At 43.6% G+C, this 23,102-nt stretch overlaps 8 protein-coding genes across 10 annotated transcripts; 4 read left to right on the top strand and 4 right to left on the bottom strand.

Moving 5' to 3' along the window:
• Positions 1-1,960: 1,960 nt before the first annotated feature.
• BDCG_01161 lies at positions 1,961-8,979 on the bottom strand. 2 transcript variants are annotated; one of them, XM_045416665.1, is made up of 6 exons: positions 6,695-8,979; positions 5,652-6,557; positions 5,462-5,557; positions 3,653-5,378; positions 3,448-3,574; positions 1,961-3,301 (listed from the first exon to the last, which is right to left on the bottom strand). In XM_045416665.1, exons 2-6 carry the CDS (start codon positions 5,946-5,948, stop codon positions 3,205-3,207), a joined length of 2,343 nt encoding a protein of 780 aa, XP_045279469.1. In that variant the 5' UTR covers positions 5,949-6,557; positions 6,695-8,979; the 3' UTR covers positions 1,961-3,204. The 2 variants fall into 2 exon arrangements, with proteins under 2 accessions (XP_045279469.1, XP_045279470.1); XM_045416666.1 differs by lacking the exon at positions 5,462-5,557 and having other exon boundaries at positions 1,998-3,301; positions 5,652-7,816.
• On the top strand, positions 6,927-11,702 carry BDCG_01160. Of its 2 annotated transcripts, none has more exons than XM_045416663.1 (3): positions 6,927-7,765; positions 7,926-9,446; positions 9,513-11,702. In XM_045416663.1, exons 2-3 carry the CDS (start codon positions 9,384-9,386, stop codon positions 10,536-10,538), a joined length of 1,089 nt encoding a protein of 362 aa, XP_045279468.1. In that variant the 5' UTR covers positions 6,927-7,765; positions 7,926-9,383; the 3' UTR covers positions 10,539-11,702. The 2 variants fall into 2 exon arrangements, with proteins under 2 accessions (XP_045279468.1, XP_045272338.1); XM_045416664.1 differs by having other exon boundaries at positions 6,927-9,171; positions 9,273-9,446; positions 9,513-11,468.
• Positions 11,703-12,106: 404 nt separating this feature from the next.
• Positions 12,107-13,250, top strand: BDCG_01159 (glutamine amidotransferase subunit pdxT; the record flags this gene model as incomplete). The annotated part of the gene is made up of 4 exons (XM_045416662.1): positions 12,107-12,167; positions 12,251-12,327; positions 12,406-12,822; positions 13,017-13,250. 4 exons carry the CDS (start codon positions 12,107-12,109, stop codon positions 13,248-13,250), a joined length of 789 nt encoding a protein of 262 aa, XP_045272337.1.
• A 733-nt stretch (positions 13,251-13,983) lies between these two features.
• Positions 13,984-15,745, top strand: BDCG_01158 (transmembrane transporter; the record flags this gene model as incomplete). Its single annotated transcript, XM_045416661.1, has 6 exons — positions 13,984-14,341; positions 14,400-14,495; positions 14,559-14,659; positions 14,732-14,790; positions 14,849-15,061; positions 15,127-15,745. 6 exons carry the CDS (start codon positions 13,984-13,986, stop codon positions 15,743-15,745), a joined length of 1,446 nt encoding a protein of 481 aa, XP_045272336.1.
• A 716-nt stretch (positions 15,746-16,461) lies between these two features.
• Positions 16,462-16,908, bottom strand: BDCG_01157 (uncharacterized protein; the record flags this gene model as incomplete). Its single annotated transcript, XM_045416660.1, has 3 exons — positions 16,462-16,725; positions 16,748-16,860; positions 16,884-16,908. The coding sequence occupies 3 exons, from the start codon at positions 16,906-16,908 to the stop codon at positions 16,462-16,464; spliced, it is 402 nt and encodes a 133-aa protein (XP_045272335.1).
• A 343-nt stretch (positions 16,909-17,251) lies between these two features.
• Positions 17,252-19,136, top strand: BDCG_01156 (uncharacterized protein; the record flags this gene model as incomplete). Its single annotated transcript, XM_045416659.1, has 6 exons — positions 17,252-17,419; positions 17,513-17,549; positions 17,610-17,677; positions 17,771-18,144; positions 18,219-18,286; positions 18,382-19,136. The coding sequence occupies 6 exons, from the start codon at positions 17,252-17,254 to the stop codon at positions 18,864-18,866; spliced, it is 1,200 nt and encodes a 399-aa protein (XP_045272334.1). The 3' UTR covers positions 18,867-19,136.
• A 52-nt stretch (positions 19,137-19,188) lies between these two features.
• BDCG_01155 (macrophage binding protein) lies at positions 19,189-19,923 on the bottom strand (the record flags this gene model as incomplete). The annotated part of the gene is made up of 1 exon (XM_045416658.1): positions 19,189-19,923. The coding sequence occupies one exon, from the start codon at positions 19,921-19,923 to the stop codon at positions 19,189-19,191; it is 735 nt and encodes a 244-aa protein (XP_045272333.1).
• Positions 19,924-20,467: 544 nt separating this feature from the next.
• BDCG_01154 (DNA ligase 1) lies at positions 20,468-23,053 on the bottom strand (the record flags this gene model as incomplete). The annotated part of the gene is made up of 1 exon (XM_045416657.1): positions 20,468-23,053. The coding sequence occupies one exon, from the start codon at positions 23,051-23,053 to the stop codon at positions 20,468-20,470; it is 2,586 nt and encodes an 861-aa protein (XP_045272332.1).
• Positions 23,054-23,102: the final 49 nt, after the last annotated feature.

The following is a 23,102-nucleotide window of genomic DNA, read 5'->3' as shown; positions in this document are numbered from 1 at the left end:
AAGTACTCTGATTTCTTTCAGAATTATATATAAGAATTGACATCTCAGAATATTTAATCAATGATAATAACACTCTATAATTTTATAAATAATGCTGAGTCTCTTACTCTGAATTCTTATATATCTGAATAATGTAAGAGATATATAATTCATGTATAACTGATTATTCAGACTGTGAATAACTGTATAGAATAATCTTTTAAGAGTTCTATTAGTCTGAGATATTAAATAGTATCAGATACTTTATCTGAAACTGTAATTACTATTCTTCTATTATCTTATAAAAGAACTGTAGAAAAGATCTACTGAAATTACTTAATATTTCTAATAAAATCTGATAAGATGTAGTGATTAACTTCACTATTAATCTATCTAAGAGTAAGAGTTATAGAAATATTCTAATCATTATTAACTAACTAAGTAAAGATATAATATTAAAATCTTGTAATAAGATAAATACTGAACAAGTTACTGAAGTCTTCTTATAGAGTTCATTTTATTAAATATATAAGTTACTGAGATTAATAGTATCAGATCAGAGTTATTAATTTATAAGTACTCTCTGAATAAGAATCTGTTAAGTTCATAAGATTATACACTGTCTGTTAACTGTCTATTACTCTGACACTGATAATATATTAGAATGAATAATTCAGACTGTAAAGAACTATCTCTATAAGTTCTATAATTATTTATAAGATAATTGATATAATCTACTTCTATATACAGAGATCATTATTAATGAATAAGATACTATTTTAACAGATATAAGTCTGTTCTTTCTTATATATAGTTATTATATGAAGATGTTGAATCTTTTAGAGATTATACAGTTTATATTAAATCTATGCAGTCTGATTCAGATTACTGATAATATAGTAATAAAGTTTCAAGATATGTGTGATTAAGCAGAGATCTTTATAACAACTGTAAAATAAGATTAAGAGAATTAAATTAATATTCACTGAGATCTCACTGAATAATATAAGATAGAAGATCTGATATAATTAAATCTTAAGAATATATAAATCACATATTTATCTTATATACTAGATTATTATCATATTAAATATAAAGTGATAGAAGTTCTAGATAGTTATAACTACTATCTTAATATATTATCAGAAATTCATGATATATTTTATACAAGCTTGTTTTATTATATTATCACTGATCTGTTCTCTTCTCAACTGACTTCTAACTGACAGTTATCAGATATTATAGAAGAAGATAATAAGCTTCAGTAAGAGATTGAGAATATTCTTAATAAGAGATCTTATAACTGTAGCTGATAATATCTTGTGAAATAAGTCAGTTATAATCAACTGATCTGAACTCTGAGTTTTATATTATCTGACATCAGTGACTCTTGACTGATGAAAACTGCTTCTGAAAAGAAGAGACTAATATGATGAACAGTGTCTGATTAATTATATAGACTATTCTGTTACACTTCACAGATTTCAATCACTTTATTCTTAAATATATATACTCTGATTCTCAGTCATTCTCAATCACTGATTCTCAGCTGCTACTTCATTCTCAAATGTGTACACTCTGACTCTCAGTCATTCTCAATCATCAATTCTCAGCTGTTATAAACATATATAGATTCTTCCACTCTGAAACTTCATTATGTACATCATCATATACACATATAAATATTCTCTAACATTTTTCTCTTTGTTATATAAGATCTATCAATATCATACCGATCTATTCGGTGTAGGCCCCTTACATAATGATTATATAGATAGAAATCAGTGATATTATTAATATAATAATGATTTTGTTCTATTCATAACTCATTTATAGTGATTTCACAGCTAATTCACTATTATATTAAGTTTTACAGTTCAGTGACAGTGTCGCTGACTGGCATGGCAGAACAACCATAACCCGGTTGTATAATAAGCCTACGTTTTTCCGGTAAGGCTCGGAAAAGTTGGTTTTTCTATAATATATAGAGAGATAGTTTTGTCTAGTATAATTAGTTGCACAGGTCAGCTGTTGATTTGATTGCATAATTGATTTTCTATTTACAGAACTGTGATGAAAAACCTCGGCCGAATCGAAGGAAACAGGAACAGATAGTACTCTTTATAAAACACAGAGGCTGATTATTTATTTATTTTAACCCTGCGGAAAAAAATCTAAAAGGAAAAAAAGTACATCATACGCATGCCACATGCCTCACCCAACATAAATGCACCGCCATGCCCAGCCGCAGGACCGAATGAAAAAAGAAGTAAGTGAAAACTAAAACCTGCTGAAGGACAAGGAGAAACCCACCCAGACAGGGAAAGAAAAAGTGAATCTTAAACCCCCGCATGTTCTAGCAAAGTAGTAGCATTATTCATTCCTCAGTCCCCTTATACTCCTGCACCCATATTATGAACAGGATATATGCAGTCATAAAAAACAAAGATAAAAAAGGGTTACTAGAAACCCTGTGGGAGTGGCAGGTAACAGTTAAGAGAGAAAAAGGGTCAATAACTTTCAAATGAAACCTTGATACGGAAAATGAATAACATTTGAGTTAACAGAGCTCCTTTTGAAGAGATATAACAACCAGATGAACTCGGAAGAGAAATTGAAGGTATAAAAATGAAAAATGCAACAGAAACGAGAATAAAAGAGAAGAATATCGGTGGTCATATACGGTAAACGCATTTCCGCCCTATTTTCACAAATGAAATGTGCAGAAAATATTTCAAGGGCCATCGTCGTGTAAAGAAGAACATACAACCCGATGCAAGTCAGATGAAGCGAAGATAAAAGATAACTAGAGAAATATATATTTGCGTAGTTCGTGATCGTGACTCCATGTTTGATTTGGGGTTTGAATACAAAACCCGCCCAACCTGCCACCATGAAAATCGCTTCGAGCGTAGACGATCCCGCGGAATTCAAATAAGAGGTGTCGAACGTATATAACAGATAGTAGGGCGCAGAAGTAAACCTTTCAGAGGCGTTGCTTTGAATTTATGTGAAGTTTTTGGTATAGAGAACTCGAGTGTTCAGTGAGATCTTTGTCAGGGTGGCGGCGAATTTTCGGGTAGTGTGTGAACGACACGATGGGAGCCACAAAAGATGTTAATATCGCGCTACGCAATTGCGTAACAAGAGGGTGAAATTGGTGCACCCAGCTTGATAGGAATATAGCAAGCTTATGAAAGTCCCAGAAGTAGAGGAGAACATCCGTCATCGAGTTATAATTAGGGAGAGTTCCTCAATGCAGGACGCTACGGATCCGGATATTCCAGCAATACTGTAGCCCCTTGGTGGTATCAATGTATGGCTAATAGGACAAAAAGTTAGCCACAATTATCAAATTCGCTATTACCCACTCAAGAGAGGAAGCTTAGCCAATTAAAGTCCCATGTAACAAAGGATGTAAATATAGAATATGATAAAAAGAAGCAAGAATGTCATGTCCTCACTTACCCAGCTCTACCGTTGCCGTTTCCGAAAACCGCAGATTTCCTGCTGAGATTCGTGATAAGTCCAATGCCATCGATTTGCCTGCCCATCTTCACGTAAAATCCCATTAGGATTTCACCACGACGAGTGTCTGGTTGATCCAAGAGATACATATTAGCATTGTACGAAGTAGAAGAAGGGTAATCGGAATTAGGGGTGGTAGAGTTACCAAACACAAATTCGCTACGGGTAGAGTTGGAATTTTTGTGCCCAAATACCTGGCTCGTGGAGTCTTCGTAACAAAACTCTAATCCGTATATAAAGCCATTATGATAGACTTTCACGGAGACCAGAAGCTTCGTCTGGATGAAGGCACATTCCAGGAACAGTTGTTCTGGGATACTATCTAAGGATAGAGCTTGCCCCAATTTGTTGCCCCTGTATCCAACTTGCCCAGTAGGTAATTTAGCAGTCGAATGTTTGGATTTGAGTTTGCTAATGTCGTCAATCGTATAAGTGCTAAGGATGCCGGAATATATCACCAACTTGATCTTTCTCTTCTTGTTAGTGCTCCCAGGAGTTTGCCGGCGAATCTCAGCTTCGGTGAGAGCGATCTGCTTCGGGATGCCATTATTGCCGGAATCACCATCCACGTATTCGAGATACGACCTGCAGATCTCATCATTGTCCACGTAAATTTCGATGAAAGCAATGCCAGCTGACGAAGTGATTAATATCTTGCCATTGTCAACGGGCCATACTTGAACTGAGTCATCAGAGCGAGGAGGTGAATCTCGTGGCAGCCGGAAGCATGCATGAAATCTAAAACGAAGGGTATCAAGTCTATGCCAGTTACATTCGTCCTCATTAAGGCAGAGTCGCAGTCCCTGTGCCTTCGTTCGAGTAGAATATGGTTCTCGAATTGTGAAGCTTCGATTCAATAGAATGCAATCTCCACACATGATACCACTCTCTTGATTGCGACAGCCAAATAAACGGCCAATTGAACGGAGATGGCCGCCAATCCCGGAGTTAACAGCTTCCCAGTTGCTCCCACACTCATTTCTGTAATTGGCAACGAAATTAGTATCCGTCCGTGTGCAGTCAGTGAAAGCTGTGACTACTTCTTCCATGGCGGTTGGGTAGCTTTGCAACGCATAGGATCCAAAAAGAGCCAGCTTGATATTATCTCCATCAGAGCCCGCTGCGGCATGACATGTGATTTTCTGGGATCCTATGTCCCAGTGGGTATCAAGCATTAGTGCCGAGACATACTGCATTTGGCCATCTCCAGTCCCAAAATAACGTTTGATAGCCTCAAGTACAACGTTGAAGAGCTCACTCGCATCCGATTTAGTGCCACCCTGTCCCACAACACTAAGATTTCTCAGATCGTTAACCGTTCTGTCGCAGCGTATAATGTGTATCTTGGCCTCGTTTCTCATCTGATGTGACTTCGCGTCCCGTAGGCTCAGCGTTCCAACCTGCCACTCCTCTTCAAATCGGAAACAGCGCCTTCCGAACTTATTTCGGTACATCTGTTCCCCAGTAAACGACTGCCACATATACGCAGCCATTCGAAATTTCCGTATTGCGGTCTCCAAACCGTTTCCCTCCCGTGATATTCTCTCGGGAACCGCATCAAAACGGCCATCGGAATCGCTCCCCAGCACAATTGCGAGCTGGAGGGGAGGAGAGTTTACTAAAGGCAGGTAGTTAATGCTCACCCATGACGAATGGGCAATTGGGTTCTGAATTTTTGAGGAGGTGAATTCAAGTCGTAGCTTGTTAGGACCTGGGATAAGATGGACCAAAGCCTTGAAGTGTGACTCATAAACAGGCCAGGTGATGGGAGGGAACGAATCTTGGGAATGGTGGATAGTTATGTTTCCATCAACGGAGTGCTGTCGTGCGTCTCCAGTCTGACCATAAATTAGGAGGATTTTTTGATGTACCTGATCAAAAGGGTTAACATTAGCACACTTTTAGATAGCAAACAATATATTCAGGAGCAGGATAGAAAGGGTTATACGCATACCCAAGAGTTATCGGAAACAGAAAAAACTCTCGGGGCATACAGAGGCACCGGTGCAGAACCTCTTCCGGAATTTGTCAGACAGTGATGACTACCATTCTACATGAACGCAAAACATTAGCGATAGAATCCAAACGGCTTGTATGCTTGTAGTACGCTTGTATCAAGGGATGGCCTTGGAAATAAAACTCACAGTACCATTGCTCCGGCTTGACTGGGACCCAATTGGAACAGGTCTCTGTGGTGGCGTCACCTGTGGGCCATCTCCGTTTCCGTTCAATTTCGAGAGGGTAGATAAATGAGGAAAGGGTAAGTCGGGACTGTTGCTTTTGAGAAAAGATACAGAGGAGCTACGCAAGCTAGGAATCGGGGAGTCGAGAGTAGATGAGGATTTGTCAGGGAGTACGTCGTCATTGGCATTGAAGGAGGAAGACGGGGTCAAGCTAAAAGTAGCCCTGGAGCGGCGACGGAGGTCCTTGAAAAATGGCATTATTTCTTCAAATGGAGTGATTCTAGAGGATTTTGAAGCCGTCTAGTCTCATTGCAACTGGACGCGAACTAGATCGACGATTGAAAGTGGCTTTGTGTGTGCAAGGGGAGCGGAGAAAGGTAAGTTAATAGACAATGAAGCAAGTAATTGTCGTGTAGGGAATGCGAGAAAGCTTGTGCGAGCGAAGAAGGATAGGTTATACTGGTAAGCTCAGCCGGGCATTAAGGGAATATCCACAACATCAATGGAGGAACGATCGAGGATCTCACACCCTGGTACAAGGAAAGAGCAGAAGATTTCAAATCGCGTATGCAACGAGATTGTGGACAGGAGTTCGGGAGGTAGAGAAGAGAAATTAACGAATGTCGAGAATTTCAGAGTGCGAAAGAGATCCCATTCGAACCGAAAGCGAGAGACTTGACACGAATGGGAGATACGGGCTGAAAAGACGAATGGAATATGCTATAGATGGAAAAGAGGGAAGCAAAATCGGAGGAAGATCCAGTTTTTGGTCACCAGCTGGCTAGGTACCTAAGCTATGTGGTGAAGATAGCCGTGTGTTGTGGACGTACATGTACATGTACATTGTACTGTACGGGGATGATAGCCCTGGAACGGGAATTGCGTAGTCAGTCATGAGTGAATCAAACCAACAGCGTAGCCACTGACGAACACGCCCAATTAAGCTGGCCAGTGCCCCCTGGTTTGAAAAAGAGATAATGCCATCAAGCAATGACGGGACCCACATATTACTAGACACATATTAGACACACGCAACAGCCCAGGCTACAATTGCTTGCAGTTTGTCAAGAGGTCATCCTGTATCCTGCCTGTCACTGATGCTTGATGACGCCCCTCCCTGTCTTTGAGACAAGGCTGAAGATCCTGGCTCCCGGAATGTCAGCCGGGAGGGTTGGCTTGGTTTTCCTTGTTTTTGGTTTTCCCTTTCGCAATGTTGTCAACCTCACCGGCCAAGGGCTTGCTTGTTCTTCTAGAAAAGAAACTTGCGGGGATATAACTAATATGGGGGGAGTGATGAAATTTCTCGGGATACAGATTGAGTTCTCTGTACTCCGTAGTTACTAGGGAAAATCCCAAACAGAAAATATTGTGTTTCTTTCTGCCATTAAAAAGGTTAACTAAAATAAACCGACCGATCATGCCCGCAAAGGAAAAAGAAAAAGTAAAAAGAAAAAGAAAAAGAAAAAGAAAATCAAATCAAATCAAAACCATTGGTAGTTAACCACCAACCAGCGGGGTGGTAGTTAGTTTATATCCTCCGTAGATCTCCCGCATCCAAACCAAGTTTGCCCAACGCCCAGCCACCAGATATTATGATACAGCCTGGCTCGAAAGTTATAGAATTTGACGGCTCCTTTAACTAACCCAGAAGAGTTTATAAACTTGCTTGGAGAATATACTCTGTGTACCTTTTGAAAACCCAAACATGCGGTCAAAGCTGCTACCGACCAACCCCACACCCAACAGACACAGCCTGGAACACAAAGCACACAAAGATCTCCTGTTTAAACATAGAATAACCTCCGTTCCCGTCTCGAATCCGATGCTGAAAAATGGCCTTTTTGAACACATCCCACGAAAGTACCGCGGTGATCCTACGCAGTACGAAAGATTGACTGGAGTTTCTCAAAGGAAGAAATCATAACCACAGCAAATCCTGGCAAAGCTAGCATACATCGTTGCCTATCTTGCTCCTCGCCCTTTTTTTCCCTCCTTTTTTTTTGCACCGTCATAGACATAAAGCATACATAACTATAATAAATACTTCAACTACGTTTCCCATATCTTAATCAAGTGTAAGTGCGCTACGTTAGTACATATACACGTGCGCCGTGCAGCGACGATAGGAATTATTTAGGGATTCTAATTACTCTGTATATAAAATCCGATTTGAGTTTCAGGAAAGTCTTCAATGCAGTATCCACTGAATTACGTCTCGCTAATGTTAGGATCAAGAGACCTAGGCAAAGGCCAGAAGGCCATTAAAGGGGTCGTTCCTTATGCGACCTCGCATATCAAACTATAATGAACTACCGGACATACATATCGACTGAATTGTCCCAGTCTCCTCAGAGTGAGATGGGATTTTGGAAGGGGGGCGATACGCGAAGAATTGGTAATGCAGGATATTTTGAGTAAAGGATAGAAACCGAGGGCGCCGCATCCTGGCGTGAATTTATCATGAGCAGCTCGACACCAATGTTGCCATGACTGAGAAGTTTCCTGTCATTGTCTCGTGAATCTACCGCTGGTGGCTTCATCACCACGTATCGAGGTCACAGCCGTATGTATACACAAGACTGTATCGGACAGACAAGTTGGCTTGCGCGCGGTCATCCATTGCAGATATACCTTCGATGGGAAGGTATGACTGGGTTATGGTTTGCGTTTTGTACGCGAAAGTCAGCTAATTATGCTGGTGCAAGACGTGGAAGATTAGAGACCTGGGAGTGCCCAAGCTCTTTCTCATGGAAACAACGGCGGATGGGACATATGCTGATACTGCCAACGAATAGGTTTCGAATCCCGGCAGGCTCGGTCGCAAACAGTGATAGGGAGGACTAACTTGAATCCATTCAAGCCGTCGAAGCAAGTTTAGAAGGGCATATTGCAATGTGAGTTAAACTTGTGAGGAATTAGATATGGATCTGCATTCTGCATGCTTCCGGTGCCAGTATCTTTCCCTATCTTGCAACTTCGAATGACAGCAATATGTGAAGCGGTTTGGGATAGAGAATATTGATGTGATATGATTCAAATGTGGTTCACGATCATTAAGAGAGAAGAGACGCTCGGTCCTCAATATGAGATATCCAAGTGTTTTCATGTACATACATAGGTGGTCGCGTCGTTCATAACCCAGCTTCAAAATGACAGGTTTGGATCGTCTGGTGAATAACGCGAGCATAACCAACTACCCAAGTGCTTGGATAGCTAGCTATCCATCTATAGTATTTAGAATAAAGATGGAGGTTAGCAACATGGGTGGGAAGCTTTCAACCAGTACAAGACGCTGTCATTTTTTTGGTCGCGTGGCAGTCAAACTGGGGCTGCCCTGCTTCCCTGCAAAAAACACCTCAAAACAACGAAACCTTCCACAGACCCAAGCTAAGCTTGTACAAGCACACAACCGCCCACTCCTCCGTCCCACCCTCCCACGAACAGGTCTCCGGGTGCAGGCAGGATTTGAACTCTAGCTCCTGTAATAGTTTTATCCCTTTGTCCCTGCATTCGTATTCCCCTTTTCATCATTCTTTACACATAATTGAACTTTGCTCAAAATCTTGCAATCCACACCCATAGTCACCAATTTCCTCCGCCAGAGCAATTTTTGTCCTTTGAGCCAACCACTCCAACCGACCTATCACGAAGTCTGGCAAATGACTGGCGAAAATAACTAGCTATCAATACAAAATGTCCGCCACGCAGCCTACTGGTTCCGTAAAGCGGAAAGTTCCTAAGCTTGATGTTGCCCAGGTACGTCGGTTTCTTATTATGTCTGCCTCAACGGTATCAGTGGTTTTAACTTGGGTTTCCCTACAGATATCCCTCAACCTCCAGGATCGTCTAGGCCTGGCAAAGGTCCGCTACGAACGAACTCGTTGCCGCCGTGTCGAGCCGCTACAACAAATCCAACAGGGTGGGAGAAGAGGTCCTAGTGATGGTGAAGTTATATCAGATTCTTCTTCAGAAATGTGTGATAGCCGCTACGAAACCCCTTTTACCTCGTCCCCTCTTCCAACGCCAATGCTTCCAAACGAGCTCCCCAGGTCGTCACGGAGCAAACATGCGGCAATTTTCTTCCCCAGTTCCATTGACACCATCGGCCGTTCACGCAAGCGTGGCCTTTCCAGCCCTACAACAGAGCAACCTTCCAAGGCGACACGAATCTCGTGGAACGCCGAGAATGGGCTTCCGCAATCGTCTCCCGTCTTCAATCGCCCACATCCTACATATCATGACGATCCCAGTTCATTTGTTTCGGAGTCGGACACGATCCCTGACGGGAAACACTCACCTGTTTATCACGAAGCCAAGGAACCCGAACTTCCAACTGTCAAAGTACACAATATTACCTCGTCAAGGATCAGCTCCTCACCACCTCGCACTCCACCTCCGAACCGAAATCACACTGCACGGAATAACAGAGAGGCTGAAAATGGGGAAGATGGTGCAGATCTTTTGTTGTTCCTTGCCAATTCCCCTACTCCAGCAACTTTTCGAGGAAGAGCCAGCCCACAGGATTTCCCCCCTTCAACCCCCCCAAGCCAACAAGCTGTCCTCCCTTCATTGACCACCACACCTGGCGGAGGCGTTACCGCCAATTTTGGAACCCCAACCCAGCAGTTCAATTTCGCAGACTTCGTAAACGTTACCCCAAGCCCAGCACAGTTACCATGGGGAGGACGAACGCCAGGCACCTTGTCGAGGACCCCACGTCCTCCAAAGGAATTGAGAAAACGCCTTAATTTCGATTCTCTCGCTCCTCCATTGGCCGGAAGCCCTTCGACAACACGTGAGAAAAGAGGAGCGTTGTCTTTACAACTAGGAGAGGAGCTACGACCGTGATAAAACTACTGTACATCCATTTTTTTTTTTCAGATTCACCTGGCAAGAACATAGCACTTAACAATACTTGCATAAGGCACATACGACACCGACAATAAACTTTTTCTAGGTTCAACGATACGGCATATCGATTTTCTCTTCTATCCGCCGGTCATTTGTCCCCTTTCCCAAGACCAATTCCCACACTGGCCCCGGCCTTTTCATAAATTCTTTCTTCCTCGACCTACGTTTTTTGCTTTCTCCGTTCTCTTTTATTGTCTCGAATGTACACGACTAAAATTTCTCTTATGTCAACTTCCTTCGTCATTTCGCTTCCATATTTCAACGGATATTTGTACACCAAACGATCACATATGACTTGCTCAGCTTTCTGATATTTGCCCTTTTCCAACGAGTTATGGATAGCGACAACCAAACGAGCTTTTTCCCTTCCCCTTCCCCCCTTTGCCCATCAATTACAGGAAGAAATGTACGATTTCACCACGCAAATTATGCAACTTTTGCTTATTTTTCCTTATTTTTTCCCCTTTTTGCTCCAACGCTGAAAGTTGATGTTCCTTGCTTTGTCATGTATATGCCCGCAAGCTCTTTTCTACTTGCCTGTTTGCATTTCTTTACTCGACCCAACTACACGTCCGTCTAATACTAATGCACGTGAGTCCCATTCGAATGGGTACTTTGGACCCACTTAAGAAAGGACATCATGAAAATAATATGAAAAGGATTGGCAGACAATATTAGCCACCAACATTCTCATCTATTTATCTATCCTGCCTATTTTGGTGAATGATCATGAAATGCTCAGTAGAGAATTGACATTTGTTATCGTATGTGCCATGACAATCGAACAAAAATTATACAAAATCGCGAAAAGACGCGTGTGACGCGCTGCTTGGATTTTTGGCCTCGTACCTACCACTTTAGGAAATGATGAACAAGACTAGTATAGCTTTGTGTTAGCGGATTAGGGTGTAGCGTGATGATTGGCTAGTTACATGTTTTCTTTTCATTGACTCGCAATTTTTGGCTCTATTTTTAGATTTAAAGTTATCTCCTCGTCTGGCCGTGAGACCACGATTAACGTGGGCTGTTAGCGTGTACATTAGTGTATTAAATACGCGTAAACTGGCTAATCTAAGAGATTGCCTGTATTGAGGTGTTTTGATGTAATCTATGTAATCTATTTGTAAGAAATCCCGGGACGCTTGACCACACTAACTTACTAAAAATTAATATCCATGTGATGTGCAATTGAAAACGAGCGCCAGCGGCTAGGACGTGACTCAGAATCAATACGGGGAGTAAGTATGTGTTGGGGGTCCCGGGTTGATCGGCCCTTCTACCAGCAGTGCGCTGGTGGTGACTGAGCTCTTTTGCCCCAGTAGCCTACAGTATGAGTCGCAGGGCGTTGCTTAATAATTGAAAATGTGAAGTGAAGGAAGGGAGGATATAAAAACTCCACTGATTGGAACCTTAGACGTCTCTGAATGGCCGTCTACGAAAGTAACAAAAAGCCGGATGAAAAGCGAAAAGCAAACTGATAACTCTCAAGCCAAATGTTATTAAACATGGCTTCGCAGAAGGAAGAGCCCGAATTTCAACTCATCGGAACCCACACGCGGTATTCCAGTATGACGAATCGATTTGCTAATATTTGATGCTTAAACTTCCTAGGTATATCCCTAACTTGACTACTCGTTGCATACATACAGGTTGGACAACGCGCGTGGAAACACTCTTGGAATATTACCAGATTCCGTACAAGAAAACATTTATCAAGCTTTCAGAAGTGAGAAATATTCCCAACTTCTAAGTTAGCCTCTCTACCATCTTCCAGCTTGACCCCTAATGAACAAAATCCCGGAAGGTCAAAGAACATTCTGAATCTGGCCTCGTGCCCGTCCTCACCGCCCGCTCCTTGCCCGCTCACACACAGATCACCGACAGCCTCTCTATCTGTGAATTCCTAGCTGAGTCTCACCCGGACCTCCCCCTATGGCCAAAAGACCGCTACCTCCGCGCCCTGGCGAGGAGCGCGGTTGCACAGATGCATTCCGGCTTCACCGCCGTTAGAAGCACCTACCATTCTAACTTCATAGGAAAGTATACGGGAAATATCCCAGTGTCTCAGGATGCAAAGAAGGAGATAGAGCGAATCCTGGCGATATGGACAAATGCGAGGCGGCAGACGACAGTACAGTTGAAGGCACTGGGGAAGGCGGATGATGGGTTTCTGTTTGGCAAATTTGGGATTGCGGATTCGTTTTATTGGCCTGTCCTATGGGTATGTTAACTATTTTCTCTCTTCATTTTCTCTACTTTTGTGGAACTTTTCTAGAATTGTCCGCCAGAGCGGTCGACGTATGTTCTTGACAAGCAAGCTGCTGTGCGAACCTTGGAAACGTCAATGGAAAGTCAGCTGTGCATAACTATTGATCAGGATTACTAATTATTAACGATAACTGCCGTTTGTATTAGCGATTCCGGACTTACAACCTTCCTCTCACATACGCAACCCCTGAAGCGGTCGGTTGGATGAAGAAGAAAATGTGGAATGATCCTACTCTCAAGTCATTGATTTCAGACTACTTTCGCCAGGCTGAAGATCCCGAAACGATCATACCGAAGTATGAAGACATATTCAAAACTGAATATTCAGATATTGAGTACGGGGCTTTCACAGAGGGATGGGAATTTGTGGAACCCAAATAGAATCTCCCAATGCAGGAAGATTGAATCTACCGGTTGTCAGTTATTTATCCAAACGCGAAACCAATATATCCTATGCGGGTGTTCTTCTTTGTTAATCTATATGATGCACGTCCATAGCTACTATAGCAGTCTGTCGGCCAAACAAAATCGATACGTGCTTTCTTCCAAATTTTCCATTTTACTATCATGGGACATTTCTTTTCATAATGGGGAGTGTTTCCTTCTCTTTGTGCCGCTAACGGCGGGCACATTTTATGACCGAACGAAAAGCTATCTTCTTGAGAAATTTGGCTGATTGAGTTGCTGTTACCTCTTCCTAAGGGAATGATAGCGGCACTTTTAAGACATCTTGCCGGTGAAGGTTCTCAGTATTTCAAAGGTGCATTTCAGGGGTCCGAGATCGAACAAAACTGGCTGTCCGAGTCGGTGGGGGGATGCTCTTTGTGCTCCTTCTTCACATAACTATCCCTAACAACCCCACTAATGCATGTGCTAGTTCCCGCTCCTGCATGCATGGCTCCCTCATACCATGCCTATGGCACTCCAATTACGGTCTATTTGCCTTGATATTTTCTGTTTCTCATGGGTTGCTTCGAAGCAATAAGAAAGCCTCAGAGATCATATATGATCTGCCCTCCCCCGCTTCTCTCGCCTTTCTTAAGTTTTCACCCTGATCCATGATTTTGAGGCAAATTCACACCCTTGAGACTTGCAACCCTTTCCACAAGCAAATATGGAAGGGGAGAAAACACCAAACTCAACCGCTACTTCCATAGAATCGGCTGAAAAACATACGAATGCTAGTGAACAGCTTGATCCTAAAGCTGAGCAGCGATTGCTATGGAAATTTGACCTCCACATTGTCCCTATCCTATTTATTGTGTATTTCTGTGCCTTCATGGACAGAATCAATGTCGGCAAAGCCTTGATCGAAGGCCTCATAGAGGAATTGAATATGAATATCACTAGTGATATTCGCCTTGCCCTGCTGATCTTCTTCGTTCCATATATCATTTTGGAAGTTCCTAGCAACATTCTTCTTAAGCGAGTTGCTCCCTCGACTTGGATTACTATTCTCACTTTTTTCTTCGGTAAGCTGGCCCTAAGCTTTGAAATTCATATCCCTTGCCATGTTAACGCGATGCGAAGGTCTTGTGACTGTGTGTCAAGGATTCGTGAAATGCCCGAAGGGGCTCACCGTTTGCCGATTTCTCTTGGGTGTTTTTGAAGCTGGCCTTCTCCCAGGTAACAAATACCACCACATGGATGTTAATCCGGCTCCATCTGACGTTGGGGAGGATGGTTTAGGATTCAGCTATCTTATGAGTACGTACTACAAGAGGCACGAATTCCAGAAAAGATTCGCTGTTCTTTTTACGTCTGGAATGGTTGCAGGTGCTGTCGGGGGAGTATGATTTTGATTTCCTTTGTCCAGCAACGTCTATTTCTTTGCCAAAGTCTGACACTATCTTATTCCTCAGCTTCTAGCGTTTTCATTCGCCAAATTCGATGGTGTGGGAGGATACTCAGGATGGCGATGGTAAGATTCTCTGCGCGTGGCCCAAACAGGGAGATGGAAAATATTAATACCATGGTAGCATATTCATTGTTGAAGGCCTTATGACGATTTCACTGAGCTTTCTTACGAAGTTCCTCATCGTGGATTGGCCTTCTAAAGCATCGTTTCTCTCGGAAGAGGAGCGAGTCATGGTTGCAGCACGCTTAAAGGAGGATATGGGTTCCGCAAAAATGGACAAGCTTAACCGAGAATCTTTGCAAATCATTGTCAAGGACTGGAAAATATATATGGGGTATGGAAACCGTTCTTTCAACGCAAATCGGCCATATATAAATCCTTGACGAATTCTCCGGTTAGGGCGTTCATATACTTCACCATCAATACCTCTAGGTATTCGACAGCTCTCTTCAACCCTACTATTTTAAATCCGTTTGGGTATGACGCCTCACAATCACAAGTCCATAGTATACCTATTTGGGTGGCATCCGCGGCCGCGACCATTCTTGTAGGCTACCTCAGCGACAGAATGCGCCATCGCTGTGGTTTCATTTTGTTTGGCTGTCTGTTCGCTAGCATTGGATATATACTGCTGCTCTGCCAACAAGACGTATCCATAAGAGTCAAACACATGGCACTCTTCATCGTCAATATTGGTGTATACGTCGCTCAACCTGTTGTCGTCGTATGGGTCTCTAACAACTTAGCCGGTCACTACAAACGTGCATTCGGGATCGCTTTCCAAATTTCTGTTGGTAATATTGGTGGTCTCGTGGCCAGTAATATGTTCGCCCCGAATGCTGCGCCTCTCTTCAAAGCAGGATATGGGAGCGCTCTGGCTTTGATATTTGTGTGTGCTCTCTTGTCTACGGTATTTATGCTTGGACTGGAGCGAGAAAATAAGAAGCGGGACTCTGGATGCCGAGATTATCGGTTCAATTTAAATATGTCGAGACGAGTTGGAGAACCTCGGGGATGACCACCCAGATTTTCGGTACACAAAATGAATGAATGGGTCACTAACTACGGAGCATTCGTCTCCCATTAAAATAATGATTACGTCCGCGTGCATAAATTATGTTGGATTGCGTGTATGGGCGTCTGTCATCATTCTTTGTTATTGATTTGTCGGTCGGTCATCTCCATGGACATGATGAGCCTGATAATCTTTTTCCAATTTTCCTTATCATTTTGTGGCGCCACGAACCAGCCAACGAGAAAATTAATGTGCTGTCAATTCAACCCTGATATTCTGGCAGCATAAACCTCCATATCAATTGATTGATTCTTTGACTGATCAAGAGAGAAAATCCCCCGACTTCTCCTTCACTCATCAGATTAACATCCAAAATAACGAAGTCTCTAATTCCACGGTATTGCAGCCGTGGTATCAGATCATGGGCTTTCTCCGCCCAAGCAAAGTTCTCACAATGGAGTGCCAAGAACCAGCTGCCAGATAAATATGCAGCCTCAGAAGCATCAACTGTATGTTTCCAACGGAGTGTCGGTCAATCTTTGCGATATCCGTCACTGAGTTTATGGGGTAGCCCATTATCCGATGGGAGGATTGTCGAATTCAACGAACCATCGTCGATCGAACAGTGATTATCTATGTTGTGTCATGTCCAAATTCAAAACTTTTTGTTGTCTACCGAAACTTGATTAACGTCATGTTAGATCTCATATACGCTTGTGTCATTGGAGACCGTTTGTTGCCAGTGGACTCCCGCTAACAGGACACTCTAGCATGTGCTTGTCCAGACAGCAATGCCTTAGAATTTGGAATAATATCGTGGGATTGGTTGCTGGGCTCATCTTCCAACGATTTGGGTCCTTGGGATCAACATCTTCCCGGACATGTCCATTTTCCAAATTCTTTGTTTCGATGTTTGCTTCCTGAACCAGACCCTTGCAAGAGGCAGGGTGATGAAGCAAGTCAATGCTCTCAGCCTGCCTCTGCTATTTAACTTGCTTTGCATACCATGATTTGCAAATTGCTCGTTTTGGGGTCTGCAATTCTCTCTGGAGAAGATCTCTTTGCTGTTCCGCTAAAGGCCTCGCTATTCCCAGCAACGCGCAGCGCAATTTGGCGCCCTGAACCACAAGATAAAGCTTACCAATGCATATGAAAGGAATGCACATATTCCCAGACTACGCCTTCACAAAACCAATGCCTTTATTTTTTATTTTTTAAGTTCTCATGTTAAAAGCTTTGCCATGGTTGGTTGCTGTACTCATGCTGACAGCGCGCCCCTTGCAAAAGCGACTCATTTTCAAATACGATCTGGTTTGGTTCATGCTGCAGATATATTACTCAATTCAAACCAGAAGATTCTTCGCTTCGGTGTATATCAAGTTCTCTCAAGTCCCATCGTGAATGCTTCTTGTGTATATGTCTACTGCGTTTCCTGCCCGCAGACACCACTCCGTCACTCTTTGATTTTTGCAATAACAAGTTTGCGTGTAAGTGGCAGGCGCCTCCAATATGTCTTCGCCTTCAGGAGAACCGATACCAGACATATCTAGTCGATTGATGAACCCTTCGATTGTGTTCTGCTTTGTAACTCCCTTGTTCGTGGGGCTGAGAGTAGCCAGCAGGCTGCATTTTACAAAGCGACTGGGAAGGGATGACTGGACCATTCTCATCTCCTGCGTAAGTTGTCTCAATGTGAAGAATGCGATATGCGCTCTGTTTCCCTTTTCCGGTCCGAGTTATTGCTGAAAAATGGGATATCAATTCATACAGTTGTTCTCGGTGATACTCTCGATAACCATGATTATTGGTACGCTCCTTTGAGCCTAAGAATCTTTTCAGCTGTCCAGTTGTGTTAACTCCACTTCAGTTTGCAAATGGGCATTTGGGAAACATATGAAACAGCAAGATCTTCTTCTTGTTCAGAAGTCATTGAAGGTGCGTTTCACATTTTCTAGACATCATACCCTCGAAGTGTTGTGCGTGTCAACAAATTTATGCTGATAAAACGCTCTATTAACATAAACATAGCTTTATGTAGGAGCCCAAGTCGTATATAAGGTGACAATTGCTCTATCCAAAATATCGATCATTTTTCTGTATCTACGTATATTCGTTGGTAAAATCTTCCGTCGAACGTGTTGGTCTCTTATCTGGATTGTTATCTGTTATACGATTGGGTCGTCAACAGCCACTGTCTTTCAGTGTACTCCGATTCACCGTGCCTGGCAAAGACAAGTCCCCGGAACCTGCATCAATCTCACAATCAGCTGGTATTCAAACGCGGCCTTCAGCATATTAAGTGATCTGGCTATATTGATATTGCCCATGCCAGTTATAAAATCTCTCCTATTACCCAAAAAGGAAAAGATTGGGTTGATGTCAATATTTGCGGTTGGTATTTTGTATGGTACCCAACCCCTTTCCCTGCTGCATTTAGGAAGTGTAGGCAATGGCTAACGCTGTTTGATTCGTTCAGCGTTTGTATCACGAGCGTGCTCAGATCCATGAAATTAGATGTTGCAACTAAAAATTTCGACGTAACATGTGCGTGCAAAGCTGCTCATTTTCTCTCCTATCCCCACCCGTTTGCTGCACGGAGACTTATGCACAGACCGAGCAATGCTTTCCGTGAATTGTAGGGTCCTCGATCGACTCTTCAATGTGGACTATCTTCGAAACGAACATTGCAATCATATGCGCCTGTATGCCGACATTCAAAGCGCCTATTTCCAAAATCTTTCCTCGGGCTTTCGACTCCTTCTATAGCGCTAGAGGCGGTCAGGAATCGAAGGACGATTCGTATCTCGGCGCATTTGTACATCGTGGTCAAGCGCCAGTAGTGAAAGTGCCCTTTTATAGCCTTACCATGCCCAGGTTTATCGGGTGGGAGCTGGTAGTGGAGAAGTTGGAGCTTTGGGCAAAACGAATGGGCAATGGAAGCAGTAGTAGTTTCGAAGCCGGGAAAGGTGGCGATACCTTTACGATTTCAAACGGCAGTACGGTAGCCGGAGAAAACTGTCAGGGAAAAAGTGAATGCAGTGAAGTTGAAACTCCAGGTGACTTGGAATACGGCAAGCGCTCGACTGTGACCCTTCAGGAAAGCACGAAGCAGACGGCTCTTTAACTATCGTGTGATTATTTTCGAAACGATTGATTGATCAGTGCACTAGTATAATGGAACTACATACCCATCCTCTCAAATCGCGGTATTGTGAAATGGTAGGATAAAAGAATTTTGCCACCGGATATGCCAGAGGGAAGACAACGGGAAACGCCATTGTCAAGGAGCAGGTGAAGCTACTTTTCCAGTCAAAGCGAATGGCTTCCAATGAATTACGTACAGTACAAATTATGTGAAGATAGCCCCATACCATTAATCGACGTAGCAATCGAGTTTTTTGACATTTTTGTTTGGTAGAGATTCCATGAAATATATGAAATATATATTAAAACTCACCCACAGCCCCCTCAAACACTTTAATAGCATTCCTCACAGCGCTTGTGGCGCTCGTGGCATTCGCTCCAGTAACAATCCTCGAATCAATATGGCTAAAGTCATCGAAGTTGTGCGCCGGCGGTAAGTAATGAGCATTGACAGCTTGAGCCATCTCCTCTACGGTTTTGAGATTGTCGTCTCTGATTTTGTCTATGACTTTCAACTCAACCTCGCCCTTCGTTGGAAAGCCCGTAATCTCCTTACCCTTAAGGATCGGTTCGCCATCCCGAGTGCTTATGCCTGCGAGAATAACCGGCGCTTGGTCTACCGCACCAAGCACGCCGCCGCGATCGTAAATATCTTCCGCGATGGCCTGCAAATGGCGAGCATGCGGGAAGTCATACATTACGCCGTGACCCCCAGCTGCGAAGAAAAGTCCATATTCGTGTGCGGATAAATCACCAGCTCTGAATACCTGGTTTTTCATCTTGTGATGAAAGGGGTAATCGAAACTTTGAAGGATCCGCTGATCTTCATGGGATAAATTGTGCGAATTTAGTGAATGGTCATCGTAGGCAAACGTGCCTGTCTCTGACGCAATATCGATATCGAAGCCCGCTTCCACTAGTTCGTTGAACGCGTGCAAAGCCTCGGGGAATGAGAGTCCAGTTTTTTTCCCATCCAGGTAGAATGGAGGATGGGCGCTGCTGACAGCAATCAAAGCCTTTCGTGGGAGATCATGCATCTTGTTTAACAGGGATGTTAATGACACTTGTATAAATCAAAATGTATCGATCAAAGTGGACGACGCCAATCAACAGGAGCTGGGTGGGGAGAGCACGGGAGCCTCAGCCTTCTTATCAGCAATATTTGGGGGGTGAGGCAAATAGAAGCTCGGCGTGTCGTCACAGGTAGAAGCTTTTGGCCAAAGAGGAACTTAATTACAAAAACGTTTGTTTTTCCTGTTTCGGATGATGGGGTCAAACTCAATCCTTCGTCGTCCAATATCATTACTTCGAGATAAATGAGCCAGGCGAGAATTGGATTGGTGCATATTCATTTTGGATGACGCATTTAGTCGTGCTTTGCGACTCAAGCTCACGAGAATTGTAAATGCAACTCTAAATGGCAGGGATGTTGGTCGTCTCAATGACGACAACTTGGGACATAGGAGAGGCATATTATATATATATGCCTAGGTACTTAAGTCGCGTGAGCCAGTTATCTCAATTAAATATTGACATTTTCCCCCGTAAATCTCTGGGGGGAGGCTACATACAATTCTAGATTCAACCCCTAAAATCCAAACCTTGCAAAATGTTGGTTCTTTCATCCTCCGCGTCCTCCGAGCCGAAGTCGTCATTTTCTGCTTCCGGATTGGTTAGTGCTCCTTCTTCCTGAAGTCGTTTCGTTTGTTTCCTCCATAAACTCGCAAGATACTCGGAGCTACTTGCTTCTTCGATTCCCTTATCCTCGCGGACCCTAATAAATCTCGGAAAGCGAAGGCTCAGTCCGCGCTCTTCACTAACCAAGCCAATCGCGGCTGTGTAGGTAGGGCTGAGAGTAACATCAGCGAATGCCACTTCCCAGACCTCTTGTGGTTCAAACCATACTTCCGGCTCATTCCTATATTCCACGTAGGCTGGTCTCGTAATTATATTATCGCTCCCCTCGGCATATTTCTCCTTGTTAGCTTGATAGAACTTATCTGTAAATCCAGATATGCACTTTGTAACAGCCTCCAGCAAGCCAGTTTCTGGGTTTCGAACTGCAAGAAGGATCGGAGACCACCATTTGGCTTTCCGACCTTGCCCATGCCAAGCAGCTATGGGAATTAAGTCCAGAGTATCAGATGCTGCACTGTAGTCTTTTTTCACTTTGAGCCACGACTCAAGTCGTTTATCAGGTTCATAAGTAGAGAGAAGTGAGCGTCGACCCCTGCTTTTGGCGTTCCCACTCGGCTCAACAGTGGTAAGAGTTGGTGGTAGCTTGCTAGTGGAAGCCGGTGCCGCAGTTGACTCTTCTTTGGACAAGTCGGGTTTAACAACATCGTCATCAAGCAGCTTAACCATGAGACCTTCGCATTTGGCATCAGTGGCATCCTTGAAAAAGCTCAGCACAGCTTCCGAATCAGACGAAGTCACGTCGATATTTTTCACCCATGTAAAATGATGTGGAACCTCGATGAATAGCCCTCGTAGTAGCTCTCGCCTCTCCCGAAGTGGTCTCTCCAGCAACGGTTCACCATTCAAAAACATGAGATCAAACGCAAACAAGCATACGCTGATTTTAATACTATCGATGCCCACATTCTTTTTAGCACGGTTGGTAAGAGTTTGAAACGCCAATATTTCTCCAGTTTCCTGGTTTACCGCGACGATTTCTCCTTCCAAAATAAAACTCGACACACCTTCACCCCGGATTTTGGGGATTAGAGCAACCAAGTCAGGATATTTGTCCGTCATTAGCTCGAGATGGCGGGAAAAGATAGACACCGTGCCTGAGGAATCGCAGTGGACCTGAGCCCGCTGGCCGTCATACTTGTACTCACAAGTGAATGCTCTCCCTTGGAGCTTGGTGAGCATTTGGGTAAGATCCCTCGTTATGCTTCCCAACATTGGGCATAGTGGAATATGGAGAGTGAGCCCACATCTTACAATAAGTTCATCTGATATTCCAATCTCCAGAAGGCATGGTACTAAATCGTCGTAGTTTGGGTGTCGAGCAAAACAAGCTTTCACAGTTTCCTCTGCCCTACTGTAGATACCTGTGAGTTCCTCCTTTTTGAGTTTTGCGAGATCCCTTCGGTGATGAACAGTGAAACTGCTCGTGGCAGGTCTCGAGTACAGGAATGCTCTGGCAAGAGCAATAAGCATTGTTGTTCTTACTGCTCCAATGCGAAGATGTTGCACAAGCGTTCGCACGAGAAATCTGCTTTCCTCTGCGCCTCTTGTATCCTGGAGAAGTTTCTCAATTATTCGTTGCTTGGTCTCCTGGCTTCCTGGGCCCTTGCTTTTGGAGATTTTCAAGAGCGATTCGTAGACCCCTCTTATCGATAATGGTTTTGGCTTCCTCAAAGTAAATTTTTGCCTCTTCTTAGCCTCGAAGGCGACATCCCCAGCATCGCCATGCTTGTCATATAGAATTTTCAATCCTTGGTTGTTTAATCCATATGCGTTTTTAAGCGCCTTGGATATAGCAGACCCGCCTAACCCCAACTCCAAAGGAACGTAGGGAGGCGCAATCGCATTTGTTGCAAGCCATACGGCGGGAGCAAGGCTGTCAGGGTCGGCTTCTATGATCACTCTCAAGAAGTTGACCAAGCTGTCAATGATCTGATTCCGGCTTTGGGTGTTATTGACAAGGACGAATGTTCTGGTCAGAATGGCATATGGCGCTTGTCCCCCGTCAACCTCCCAGTGTGTCCGTAATTGATCAAGGTAGTCAGATGGATCAAAGGTAAGTGGGCTTTGGTCAAAGGGTATAGATTGGGAAATAATATCCTCATCATTAGACGAGGTTTGTAGCGACAGTACACTTTTCGCCTTATCTATAGTAAAATCGGTGGGCGACAGAGGTTGCGGTTGTGGTTCTAGGCCAAATTTAGGATCTCGATCTTCAAGTTTGGCCTCCTTTGAAACTGAACCCAGAGAATCTCTAGCTACACTAGGGTTCTGGAGGCCTGAACTAGCTTCTTCATTCCATTCTGCTTGCAATTTACGCGCGAGTTCTTCGTCAGTCAACGAGGGCGCTTCGGCATTGGTCGCTGTCGTCGGTGGGGAATTTTGAGGTCGAAAGAATGATTTGATTCCCCGAACTCGTTGAGGCACAGGTCCAGCATCATTTGTCTTGCGCTTCTTAGCGGGACTAGGCATGACTGGTCTCCATAGGCTGAGAGTGAGATATATTTGAATCGGGGATGTT

This window comes from Blastomyces dermatitidis (genome assembly GCF_000003525.1).
Source record: "Blastomyces dermatitidis ER-3 genomic scaffold supercont1.1, whole genome shotgun sequence".
In the NCBI taxonomy this organism is placed as follows: Eukaryota; Fungi; Ascomycota; class Eurotiomycetes; order Onygenales; family Ajellomycetaceae; genus Blastomyces; species Blastomyces dermatitidis.
This window is presented reverse-complemented; position numbering and strand designations above follow the sequence as displayed.

Excerpts from the sequence above, each read along its gene's own strand:
- BDCG_01161 (XM_045416665.1), bottom strand. The coding sequence starts at position 5,948 with ATGCCATTTTTCAAGGACCTCCGTCGCCGCTCCAGGGCTACTTTTAGC. Across the intron at positions 3,575-3,652 it reads CCGTAGCGAATTTGTGTTTG|ACACTCGTCGTGGTGAAATC; the intron begins GTAACTCTACCA and ends TGGATCAACCAG. Across the intron at positions 3,302-3,447 it reads AACGGCAACGGTAGAGCTGG|CCATACATTGATACCACCAA; the intron begins GTAAGTGAGGAC and ends TTGTCCTATTAG.
- BDCG_01160 (XM_045416663.1), top strand. The coding sequence starts at position 9,384 with ATGTCCGCCACGCAGCCTACTGGTTCCGTAAAGCGGAAAGTTCCTAAG. Across the intron at positions 9,447-9,512 it reads CTAAGCTTGATGTTGCCCAG|ATATCCCTCAACCTCCAGGA; the intron begins GTACGTCGGTTT and ends GTTTCCCTACAG.